Below are 13,949 nucleotides of genomic sequence, written 5' to 3'. Positions count from 1 at the left end.
TATGACGTTTTACCAAGACTCATCAAACATGATCGTCGTCGAAGATTGAAAAAAAAAGTCCATGTATCTGTGTTATAAGCAATTGGCACAATATTATTGTACATTTCAAACATTAAGCTATCGTAAAAAAAAATGGCCTGTTCTGAATAAAATAAAACCCGGTGCACAATGACACAACGTCACAATAGATACACTCGGACTAGGTATATTATATTATAATAGAGGTACGTGTGAAAATAGTGATATAAAATTTATATAGTCTAATATAATAAGTATAATACTTGTATGCAATAATATATTATTAGAATGTAGGGTGCGAAGTGGGATATGGTCATCGGTGGCCTGATAACCAGAAATTAAGAAGAAGATACAATATATTACTGCACCTTGTGTATACGGTATACCTACCACCACGCGCGTTATCGAATTCCTAAAACGATATTACCTATTGCAAACACTCTGTATATGTACGCTCGACGACGGATTCAGGTTAACGTGCCGCCCTGCACCTGGCACCGAGGCGAACGTTTATCCGTCCCCCACCCGACCGCTGGCTTGGCGGGGACAGTGTTCTGGAGGGGGTGATGTGGCGGGTGTTGGGTTTACGGGAAAGGGGTTGCAGGGGGTTGCGGCTGCCCGGGCGTCGCGCGTGGCGAAATCGGATTAACGTCATGCATTTCGGGCCGACCGGATCTCGCGACAATAACGACCAGAGGAGCGCCGGAGACACCGACGAAGACACCGACGAGGACGACGACGAGGACGGAAACCCGCGAGTAATATCCGCGGACCGGGCAGAGTACGACATCCAAAGTCGTCGTCGTCGTCGTCTTCGTCGTCATCGCCGCCGTGGTGATACCCGCCTCGAGACATGGGTAACACCGAGAGCAATGTGGCCAGTGGTGTCAAGAAGCAAGTCGACACCTCGTCACTGCAGATATACAACCTGGTCGACCTGAAAGGTTCGTATAAAATATCGTGTGTTAGACGCACCGCACAACTGTAATAGGTATTCCGTAATATATATATATATATTATATTCCACGTACTGTGGCCTAATAACCTGCACTTTCAAACTAAAAAAACACACACACATTTTGTACACTTCTATCAAACAAATACACAAAAAAATATGGTAAGTATCCATCAGATGTTCCAAAAACAAATATAAATGTCACAGTAAAACTATCAAAGTTTAATTTAATATATTTTATGGGCACCTACTAATTTTCTACGTAGTATAGGTAATGTGGAGAGAGCCAATATCAATTTTAAAAATATAACATCAACATTTCCGTTTCATCATGAGCGTAAATAATATAAGTAGTAAATTCTAAACATGGAAGGTGTACATGATATTATAATTTTACAACCTAAATTTGAAATACTTACAAGATAATACTACTATTCAAAATTATAATAAAATTAAACATTTGTTTATAGACATATTCATGCGATCAATTCTATCACTTTCAACAGAAAGTGATAACAATAATAATATTAACGTTTATAGCTACTCTTGTGAATCGATCAGTGACATTGACACGTTGTGAAGAATATATTCCAAGGTCGTTGTTTAGTAACTATCTAAATATGTGTAGGCAAACGCCAAACATAATATATTATAGCTACTTATTATAATTTTATATATTTTTTACAAAATTAATAAAAGTTTGATTTGATGATATATTTGTGTGTTCATATTCAAAATATAAAACATTTTCAACTCAAAACGTTTAGCATTCATCCATATAAGGTTATACATAATATCGTCCAGCGTTTTTAATATCATATAATACTCGCGGTTCTATGATGTTATATTATAGAATTGCATTTTATGTAAAAAGGCTTCCAAACTCTCTTGCGATAATCCAAAATGATGTTGCTTCATAAAATATCTTGCGACTTTAATTACTTATTTCAAACTACTGCGTTTAAACAAAATTGCTTTTTAAATAAATAAGGATTATTTACAAACTTTCAAATTTAATTCATATCGCTTAACTCATTACTCATTAGTCACTACGAAATGCATATAGTATACAACTTAAAAGGAATTAATTGTTATGATTTATAACCAATTATGTGTTATAATGGTAGGTACAATGGTACATGACGTTATAAAGTTTTTAGAAGAAGTTGTTTTTGTTTTTCAACAATTTACTAACTAATTTATACTATATTTAGTGTTTATTTTTAATTGATTAAAACAATTTAACTAATTAAGAATTTAATAAATAATAAAATACTCTTCTGAATTAGCTATTTTAAATATTTTGAACTACATTGATTAAATGTGACAAATAATTGTTTTCTAGGACTTTCTTATGTGAAACTTATATTTAATATCTTTTTCTTTCACCGCCTCATTTTTTATTCATTTTTACTCATTTACTTATTGTATGGATCGTACATTTTCATTAAATAAATGAAATTTTTTATAAAAAAAAAAATATCAATAATAATAGTTTCCAAATAAATTAAAATATTATACATATATTATTATGTAAGACAAAGATAAAGCGATATAAAATCAATATTAAGTTGAAAAGAAACCAGGTAGTATATTTTTTTTTTATAGGTTTATCTGGGCAATCAATGACATTTAATGGAACCAATGTATTTTGTCTTTAAATAAAAAAGGTAATATTTTTAAGTGATATAATTGAAAAATAAATGTATGATTCCTAAGGGACTATCGTTAGTACCGGTATCTATGTAATGATCATAGCTTAAACTATATACATTCCAGATAAATGATACATAAATATTTTATTTATTTGAACTATTTCATATAAAAATTTAAGTTAAAATAACATCAAATAATTTATTATAACTCAAGCGTTTATAAAAATAAAAATAATAGTAGAAATATTAGTACTAGAACTATTATTAGGTATTTACTGTACATAAATAATAACACTTTAGAAATTTTTTACAAAATAAACAATAAAATATAATGTATTTGAAAACGATCGAATAATATTTGGTTTTCAAAAGCTTCTCAAGGGTGTATGAATATTTATTTATGTATCTATTGAACGTTATGTTTAAGTAATTATAATATATGACCAGCCATGCAAAAAATCATTAGTGACCAGAGTTCGTTCAAACGAAATCTCGTATTATTGTTGCTCTTAAAAACTACGGATGTAAAGAAATTACTTACTGATTTTTTCCTTTGTAAGAAAGATAAATTAAAAACTAAAATAACATTTTTTATGATTTATAAGTAATTTTAAACAATGACGATGAGCCTAAATGAGCACCACATAAGTATCACGTACAGGTCATGTTATTTGGTAAATGGAAATTACGTCGTAATATATTTAGTCAACTATATAATATATATTATCAATGTGTCGATTAAACCGTAAAGGTACCAACTCAGAAGTATACGCTACTCCGACAATAATAACCACCGCCGCGTCCCTCGTTCAAAGGACCAACGACGGCGATGTAGGGTTCCTTATCAATTATTAATGTATCAAATATTATTATTATTATATATATATATACCGCAAGACCTTTACTTCCTGCAGGAAACATATACTAGGACGGGATTTTTCCACCGGAACTAGAGTAAACGGTCTTAGGCATTCTGCAAATGTGGTTGATCTCTGACGCCGTTTCGTAAAGGCCGCTCACCAGTGTCCGATAAACGGGTAATTATCCTTGGGGGGGGGGTGGAAACGTCCTGGGAATTGCGATGCACTTGTGAAAATTATTATATTCCTACAGGTCGGCGCCCGGGCGAGTTGTATTGTAGTGACGTATTAGACGTAATAACAATAACTATTTATTACAAAATTAAATGTCCGTTCTATCGATTTCGTCGTGAGCTGGTTTCACGCAGAAGAGTATTTTTACATTATAATATATTGTAATATTACTGTACAGTGTATTAGGTATTATACGCATTAAAATGTATTATCGCACACCTTTATGCTATGTAACGAATTAACTTTAGATTAGAATTAAAAAGAAAAGTATACACAGAATTAATGTTAATCTAGTTATCCTTTTTCCATCATATACTATACACGTACCATTTACTCCAGCTTAAAATCACGGTTGCTTGAGCAAAGCATTAAATATCCCTTTTATTTTCACCATCATCTTAGTATATGAATTATAAATATATTATTTATGTATGTATTACGTTATACTCAAATTAATCGCATACCTCGATAAAATAAACTCGGTCCACATCAAATAATAATAATTCGTAATTAATAATATAATACTCGTAGGTAGGTATACGACTGTTTCGTGTCGTCGACATATATTTACTATGATAATAATATATGAGTGCACAGGCGACATTTTACTATCGGGAGTATTATTCATTTAATAACGCATTGTGCGGTTCAACAAAGCTTCTAAGTATAGTATGTAGTTATATCTTATACAGTTATAGGTAGGTACATCGAAGAAAACGCGTACCTGTACAGTATTCCGTTCCGTCCACACGTTCAATTCAATTTGAAATTTTTTCTAGCTTTATTCCCAGTGGTTAAAAATCAATATGGATATCTTTCGACCTTCGCGCGCAGTCACGACGAGTGTTAAATTATTTTGCCCGTACAATAACAATCTAAAAGCGGTTAACTTGTTGTACTTTAAGGTTGTGGTCTTCTCGTGGATTTGATGAAGAAAGCCGTGCAGACGAAAAATTTTACCGAGCTGGACAACGCGATCAAAACCCAAGTGGAACCCATGCTGTACAACAAGGGTGAAGGTAGAATGATACCTATCGCCAAACTCGTGTTGCTGAGAAATCGCGACCGTTCCCGGGCAAGATGGGTCAGTGAAAAACATTCAAAATTAATATTTTTGTTTTGCTTACAACTTTAATTTTTTTTTTATTGCACAATCTATAAAAATAATTATTTAAAATAAGTATAAACTATACGAAGGTTGTTGGGTTGATTGTGGGTGGGTGACCTAACCTTCCATTGGAAGCACTTCAGTGTTCGTAGGTTGTAAGTTTTAAGTTCCTTACTGCACGGTCACTTGCAGGCATGTTAGGAGCTAATAACTCAGTTACGAGTGGGTTGCAAATTGCAATGGAAATGTAAACAGGAATGAAATGTTTTATAAAGAGCGTTGACCACTTTTTGGATGGGGAGAATAGATAGATCATTATTGATGGTATGGTTCATACCTAGTGTTGGGGTTTTAATGATTTGACGGAGACATTTGAGACATTTAGATTGGAAAGTTTGAATACGTTCATGTTGGAACGTTTGACTGAGGCCCAGAGCTGGATTCCGTATGTCCATATGAGCTTAATTGCTTAAGTAGGCTGTGTAAGTAGGCCGTAGGATGTTGTACATTAACATTTTGTTATTGAGATTTAGATGCGTTAAGATAAGAAGGAATTGAAGATGGCGGAATCTACTGTTTGGGATGAATCGTTTGCTGCGGAAGTGACATCTGCCCATGTAAGTTGTCGGTCTAGGTGTGGGCCTATAGATAAAGGACATCCTCAGCCGGTAGGAGTGGTATGTTATTGAGGGTGATGGTGGGGCAGTCTTTACGCACAACATTAATATGAGTTGATTATATCCTAAACGATGGGGAGTAAAAAAAACAGATGCGTAAAATTAAACACGCAGTTAATGGTTGTGTCTTATATGTATGTAGTCAAAGGTTAAGTCATAACAAGAGAGGGTAGCAAAAATTAAAAAAGGGAATCTAATAAATAAAAATCGAACAGGACCTTATTGAAGTGAACAAGATATTGCTATCGTATTAATAAATCAAACATGCCACTTATTCAGATGGGCTACGTGCCGTCGTTATGCTATTCGACCTGGTAATAAAGCATTAAAGTTTCAAACGGCCGAAGATGAATGTGTATGGCTAAGGAAAAAACTAAAACTTACGAGCACTGATTTTTTCATTTAATGTTTTACGGAAAAATGTTATAAAGTAAAAGATTTATCGATCTAAATGGTGTAGTATGATAAATTATGGTGTGCATGTATATATATATAATTTTTGTGTACAATTAAATATAAGATCATAAACAAAATTGTCCTAAGGTTTTTTAAGTTATATTTTAACAAAGGTGGTAAAAGTATAACCGTGTTTGAAAATGGAGGGTGGTGCTAAACGTTACTATAAGGTTCCAAATGGACGACCAACTGACATTTTTAGCAGCGTGCCTTCCATTTCCTCCCGGCGTGGCATAAGTTATATTATAAGTTTATAAAGTATATCAAGACTGATGAAAAAAAATGAGTGATTATAATATATTAAAATATAATATGAATATAATTTAATTTTTATGAAACAGAATAAAATTATATTAACGAATATTAAAATACTTATTATTACTTTTGTAAAAAATTATTTAACTTACTTAATTAAGCTAAAATATTTATTTGTTTTTATTTTTAATGCTCAAACTATTATTATTCATTATAGCTATTTTATACGTAAACAGTAAAAACTATTGATTTTCCAAATATAGCAAACTCTTTATAAATGGAAAAAATGTACTTAATTTTTTGACGTAATTAAATTAACGTTTAAAGTTTAAACAGAAGGTGTGGTATTGGCAATGATACAACGTTAACGTATATGTTATATATATATATTATCCCCGTGGCATAATATATATTCATTTCTCAGCGTTCTATGCATGTCTGAACTTTAAACATTTATAGTTTGACAACTACAACGAAGTGATTAATATTCGATTTAGGTTCATTAAAAAAGTATCAAACTATTCTAACCTCTATTATAAAAATTTTTGATAAAAATACAAAATCACTATCCTTGAATAACTCGTGTCGTTCGATTATTTTGACGTATTCTATTAGGTAGGCCCTCTTGTAATTGATAGAAATTTCTTGATTCTAATATGATGAATAATATCATCAAGATGAAAAATTATCACTTAACAAAAATCAAATCACGATAAAAAAAAATGTTAAAAAGTTCAGTGATATTGATTAAATTGCGTTGAAATAAAAAAATACATCAATTGAATCAATAAGTTATTTGTTAAAACCTACTATGTATTATATTTTTATGTAAATTATCAATTAGGTATAGAAAAAGATGAATTCTAATTAATGATGATTTTATGCTGTTTGATTTTAGGATATTTTCCCAAAACCATTTGTGATTTGTAATTTAGTAACTAGTAAAGTAACACTGTGTTGATTACTGATTTTTCAAAATATTGTAACTCAAAAAAGTCGTGTCAGAGAATAATATTATAAAATAAATAACAATATTAATATTATGTAAATAATAAAAAATAATAATAAATGACTTAATTTTAAAATCAGCTACTCCTATAACTTCACTCAGAATCTTAAATTATTTATGAATTTTAACTGGAATCATAAGTTGCGCAAATGACAATATTGTCTAATTCGATTTACTTTTTTGTATTTTATATTAAACTGCAGTTGACTGTTTGGTACTTTTGTCCATGGTAATTTTTACATTCGACTTAACACAACATTTTAAGTAAGTGGTATCTCAGCTATGTTGGTATGTTGTATCTTATGTCGACTGGTGTCAGCATTATTAAAAACATTTGCTGTCAATATTTTAGACCAATTTAGCAAATATCCAGTTATAAAAATACAGTGACAGAAGCAATTTATTTTTGGTAGATAATAATAATAAAACACTGACAATATACTACTAATATATTTTTCGAATAATGACAACCCAATACTGGAATTTAACGTAATATCATTAATTACATTTTAACTAGATGATACGTACGATTATGTCATGATATATCATTTTAATTAACAATATTACCAATCTGACCTAATAGCAATGGCCATTAGCTAGTCAAAGTTGTAGGTAGGTACCTAAATTTGTTACTATTTTAATAACAGTACCTACATGCTATTTATTATTACATTAAATGACAGTAAAATTAAATATAAAAAAAATATAAGCTGTAATACAGTACCGTCTATGTCTAGTTTTATACAAAATTGATTTAAATACTTAGAAGGTACTTACACACAAAAATGTAATGACTGACTAAAGAAACTAAAAAAAACTACGTATACATTTTATACCACAATAACTTACTAAGTATTATGTACTTACTACCTATTTATTATGTACTTAACATAATGTGAAAAAAAATAAACACTTATTAGCAATACAGATTAAACTGAACTTCATAATTTAATTTTAACTATAGTATATCATATTTTTTTAATACTGTTTTGACTTAATATTTTATAATATTATTACATTGTGCACCCAATTGTATTATATTCGTCGATAAATCAATCCCCATAACGACTTCATTTTTCGTGACTAGGTACTGTAATAATAAAAATGCACCTATAATATAAATATTTAATGTACGTACTTTATGCCATGTTGAAACTTTGAAGTAGGTATAAGATTAGTAATAAAGTGCTTACACGATTAAAAAATATACATATTGAAATCGCTTTAAAAGTTTAAACTCAGATTTAAATATTTGAAAATATTATATCATCATCAAACATGTGTAATTATAATGCAGTGCAAGTGCTGAATTCACTTATTTTGATTTATTTTACAATCTAAGAATTGATTGGTTTTAAAAATATTTTTTTTAAACACTGCAGCCTAGGTACACTACAGTAAAATACTTTCTTGAAAGTTTCATATGGAACTTTCTTTTTTCCTGGGAAGAAAACATGCTTACATTATCAAATAAAACTTTAAAATAACCTTGTTTGTTTAGAATTTTATAAACGTAATGGTATACGATTCAATGAATTGACCATATTATTTGTATAAATTAATAATTTTTAAAACTTCAAAAATAATGTGTGTTGATATATAGTATTATAGTGTTTATTAGTTTTTTCAACAGAAAATTAACTTTTTTTTAAATATATATAAAATTAGGAATTTGTTTATTTTTTACTAGATAATTAAACTGTTTTATACATATTGGGTGATTTAATTATCATCTAGATAGGTAATTTAAAAACCATCTTTGTACTTTTGGTCTCTAATTTTTAAAACTCTGTGCATTTGATAGGTTATATCTGAGAAATCGATTTTGGAAAGTATTTCCTTTGATTGTAACGTTAGAACCACGGCTTCGATAATACAATTATTCATGATTAGGTACACGTAACCGTATTCCACACGCCATAGGTAGGTACCATTTTTCATTCATAGGTAATTTAGTAATTACATTTAGGTCTAAGTCCTGAGGTCTATCGTGTAGTAAATAGTAATGCATTTAACAATTTCTTATCATTTACTATGACTGAAAATAAATCATTTGTCAAAAGCACAATATAACAAACCAATTATAATATGATTCAATGTGTACAACAATATATTATTATATATAATTATAAGCTAAATATAATATACAGACGTTGTTCGACAGCTAATTGTATTCAAATAAATCAAATAATAAAGCCCCAATTGTTAATTTTTGGTTTCCATTTGTATAATAATAACGAATCGAAACAAATTTATAGTATAATAATATATAATTATATAAAAATTATAAAACAGTTTAAAAACCAATAGTTTGAAAAGACTTAAGAAATGAATCAGTATATTAAAAATTAAATTCATCGACGAAATATAATTTAAATTAAATTACGTTGGCAGTCGGCAAGACTTGGCAATCAGCAAAGTGTCTGACTATACAATTCTCCTTTTATATTATATAATATATACCCAACGAATATGCTCGTATATATTACGTATTATATATGCACGCTATGCAATTATAATTAACGAACATTATAATAAACTATTAATACCGTCATTAAAACAATTGTCTATTTCTACAATCACGAATGGAGATTTTCAGTATGGATATATTATGAGTTACCGACAACCTGTTTAATATGGTACCTATTGAGTTGTAAGTTTTTAAACTACTGTCGTTGTTGAAGCAGTAAATTATGCATATCAAACTTGCCCATCGGATTGATCGCAGGCATAATATTATATAAGGGGCCTCATTAGGTGCCCGATTGCTCGTGACTGCGTCCCCCCTCCCCCCACAATTATAATATTGCAGTTTATTAATTATAACATAATATATAGTATAGCACGATTTAAATATTTGAACAACAACAACTATAACAGACGACGAAATGAAAAAAAAAACAAAATCACGATTAAGACGAAGAAAAAGGTTCTTACACATTTTTTCATGTATTAAAATGCATGATATATTACACCTACCCACCCCTTGTAGTCGACGACCACGACGCTCACACTTGCATGCGCAGTCCCAAAAATCTACACTCAGCATATCATAATATAGAACCACCGCCTAGTTTCCCGGCGATCTAATAGTTATAGGTACCTGTCAAACTGATGATGTCCATCGGATTGATCGCAGGTATATTATAATATAAGCTGCAAGGGGCACCATTTTTTTTTTTATCTTCCAATACTCTAATTATTATAGCTCAATTATAGACACTCATTAGGCACCCGATTTCTCGTGACTGCCCCCCCCCTCGTCCCAATTATAGTATTGTAATTTGTGACATACCTAATATTATAATATAGCATGACGTCTGCGATGTCTGGACAACACCTATAATACTGTAATAGACGACGGAATTTAAAAAAAAAAAATTAAATTGCGATTAAGTCGAAGAAAAAAGTTGTAGGTCCACGTTATTTCGTGTATTCCAATATTATATTATACCTACCCGTCGCAGTTGTAGTCGACGACCTCGAAGCCTCAACCCAGAAAAAAAAAAATATCAGATTAATCGCAGGTAGGTATATATAAGCTGCAATAAGGGGCCCCATTTTTTTTATTTATCTTCTAATACTTAAATTATTATAGCTTAATTAGGCACCCGATTTCTCGTGACTGACCCCCCATCCCAATTATAATTAATATTGTAATTTGTAACATACCTAATATTATAATATAGCATCATGACGTCAATTTGTTTGAACATAACAGCTATAATACTGTAATAACTAGCTAATTTGGACGACGGAATTTAAAAAAAAAAAATTAAATTGCGATTAAGTCGAAGAAAAAAGTCGTAGGTACACGTTATTTTGTGTATTCAAATATTATATAATAATTCGATGGCTGAGAGGCCAAAAGTTGTATGTCACAAACATTACATTTTACAGGAGAGCAGTTTTAAGATTTTAAATTATTCTACACCAAAACATTTGTGTTGTAGATTTTTGTTTTTCGGTGTTGCAACTGATTTATTTGTAAAATATTCTGTAGATTACATAAATTATTACTTAAGGTCTTAAAATTTTTTTTTAACGTAATTATAATGTTTCTTTTAAATTTAAATGGGACTTGTTATGAATGGCAATTATAATATATTTTTACCATGGACATATAAGGTTTTGATGGACATATTAACAGTTGTTAATTTAATATAAACTCTAATTAATTTATTATATAAATAGTTAAAATGTACGTAAGACTAATTTCTTTGATATAAAAATTCATTTTGTTTATATAGTTGCAGTAAAAAAGTAAAAAGTATAAAAAATAATAAAGTAGCATTTTTCATCAAATTTTTAGTCAAATAAAACCCGTGTTTAATGATATTTTATGCTAATTGAAGATCTCATATTATTTAGTGTAATTTAAAATTAAAAATGTTTATTATTTAAAATAATACGTCCAGACATATTCATTTTTTATAAATAGATAAACAAATTCAATATTATCTATAATATTACACGTCCAAAATTGAATATATTGTTTTTGACTAAAGTAACAAGTCCGGACTTGTTATATTTGTCCGCTTGATATTTAGATCATGTTAAAATATTTATTATATGTCTCATTAAATTAGGACTTATTATATGTGTGCACTAAAAAAACCCATCTTGCACTAAAAACACAAAAATAAAAGTATAAATAAAACATGATTTAATTATGATATTGACTTGTAATGTTTTACCGAATCAAAAAGACGACCCAGATAAACCCTATGGACTAATAAAACGATTTTGAGAAAAATTGGACTTACAACTTCTGGCCTAATAGCCATCGTATATTATATACCTACCCGTCGCAGTTGACGACCACGAAGACGAGCTCACACTTGCGCGCGCAATCCCGAAAAAAATAAACTTGGGCATATCGTAATAATATAGGACCACTGCCTGGCGATCGATTTCACTTTTTAACGGTTCAAAAAATCTCTGCCGTAGTTTTGAAAGTGCGTCGTCGTGTCGTTGGGGGGCGTTCGATATTTTCGTTTGTGGCTATAACGAGGTTTTTTTTTCGAAACGTAAACTAATACACGCACGCAGAGAACCGTGGTGAAAAAAAATAATCGCATCAGTAATCGCTTACACACTGCGCAGTGTCGGGCAAAAAAACCCTACGATTTACAGATGATTAAACTTTAATCATTTAAGTTTACAATGGTTACATTTATGATATTAAAAATTGTTTACTTTCAATAAATACAACATTCGTGGATTGTGTCAATATTATGTACCTTCGTATAAACGATTAAGATGTTCTAATATGTATGTTAGGTACGAAATCCGATTTGACCATCTATCGATATTAATACAATCATTTTATCAATGCCTATTTTTTTTTTAGCTTTATTTTTAAAATTATAAAATATATTTTTAAATATTATTATGCTATATTGACCTATATGGTTGGTGAAAAATTCGAATAATTAATGAGATTCGTGAATTTTTAGTTATTTATAAATATATAATATTAGGTATAGGTAACCCTTATAAACGTACCTAGTTGTTTTGCCTCGTGCCTCGTCGCACATAATATTGTACAATTCACCGCTAAAGCATCGATATTATTAATATATTCTTCCGTTAATAGCTGACGCGTATAACACCAACCCTTTACTAGGCCATGTGCCTGAAGTTACGCACCAATTAGAGGTATGGTGCCACTCGGGAATCCCTCCCCTAAATGTCAGCTGGACTTGCTGTGTAATTTCTGTGTACAGACATATTAATTAATCAGCTAATAATTTCGCGCTTTGTGGTTAAATAGTAATAACTAATATATTATGCGGTATCTGTACATATTATGTCTACCATCTATAATCATCAAAAATAATTTCTAGTGTAGGTCCTAATAGCGTAAGTATTATATTATAACAATATTATGATATGACTATAAGTCTACCGATTGTAATATCGAAACAATTATTACCGATGACAAAATGAATATAACCATAAAACGTTGCGTTAATTATACTGATCTCCAGGACCATCTCGTCATACATCCACCCTTCCATCCACCCTGGTCAGCTTCTATCGCTTTCCAATCTGCAGATCTTCCTCATAGATTTTTCACGACTTTCTTGACTACATTATCTCACCTCACTATCGATCATCCAATACGGACATTTTCCCGTCAGGTTCTTTTCCAGTACTGTACGGAGTAATGGGTTTTGGTTTCTTCAGGCATGCCCTTATCCATGACTGTAGTCTGTAGTCGCTTGTTTCTGATTGCTTCTACGAAGTTTTCTCTTTGAAAATCCCTTGACGGGAATCGAGATCATCCTATAAAAGCTTCGCTGGTCATAAGAATCGTTATTGTTTCCAGTCTGTATTCTCGTTACTATTTTATTATTTTCTACGCCGTTTCGTTGCGGTTTTCTGTTAGAATAATGTCGACAGGTACTCGAACTGATGCGCTATATCGATATCGATATAATAATATAATATATATATATATTTATTATTTATATGTGTATAGTATATATATGTATATATATATTGACCTATACTTAAGAAGGTGCTTTTTCTTGCGTTGTTCTGTCTCTTTATTATTTTCTCATATTCCTCGTCGACGCGTAAACCTATTTTTTCTGATGACTCTATACCAGCCGACGACTGAACTGCACTGTGACTATATCTAATTCATTTCGTGGCTCTGTGAACTGCCGCAGTATTAGACGATCATCCGCATAATATACTTTCGTAGTTGTATA

General features: G+C 30.5%; 1 protein-coding gene across 1 annotated transcript in view; it reads left to right on the top strand.

Annotated features, from left to right (window-relative positions):
* The first annotated feature begins 693 nt into the window (after positions 1–693).
* The window catches only part of LOC132943410 (transient receptor potential cation channel subfamily V member 5), a 47,527-nt gene continuing 34,271 nt past the window's right edge, over positions 694–13,949 (top strand). Inside the window, exons 1-2 of the mRNA XM_061012394.1 lie at positions 694–962; positions 4,628–4,806. Of these exons, the coding sequence (XP_060868377.1) occupies positions 872–962; positions 4,628–4,806 (270 nt within the window). The 5' untranslated portion in view covers positions 694–871. The remainder of the gene's footprint in view (positions 963–4,627; positions 4,807–13,949) is intronic.

Source organism: Metopolophium dirhodum, chromosome 4, assembly GCF_019925205.1.
Source record: "Metopolophium dirhodum isolate CAU chromosome 4, ASM1992520v1, whole genome shotgun sequence".
NCBI classification, from domain to species: domain Eukaryota; kingdom Metazoa; phylum Arthropoda; class Insecta; order Hemiptera; family Aphididae; genus Metopolophium; species Metopolophium dirhodum.
Note: the sequence above shows the minus strand (reverse complement) of the source record. Positions and strands in the feature narration are given on the sequence as shown.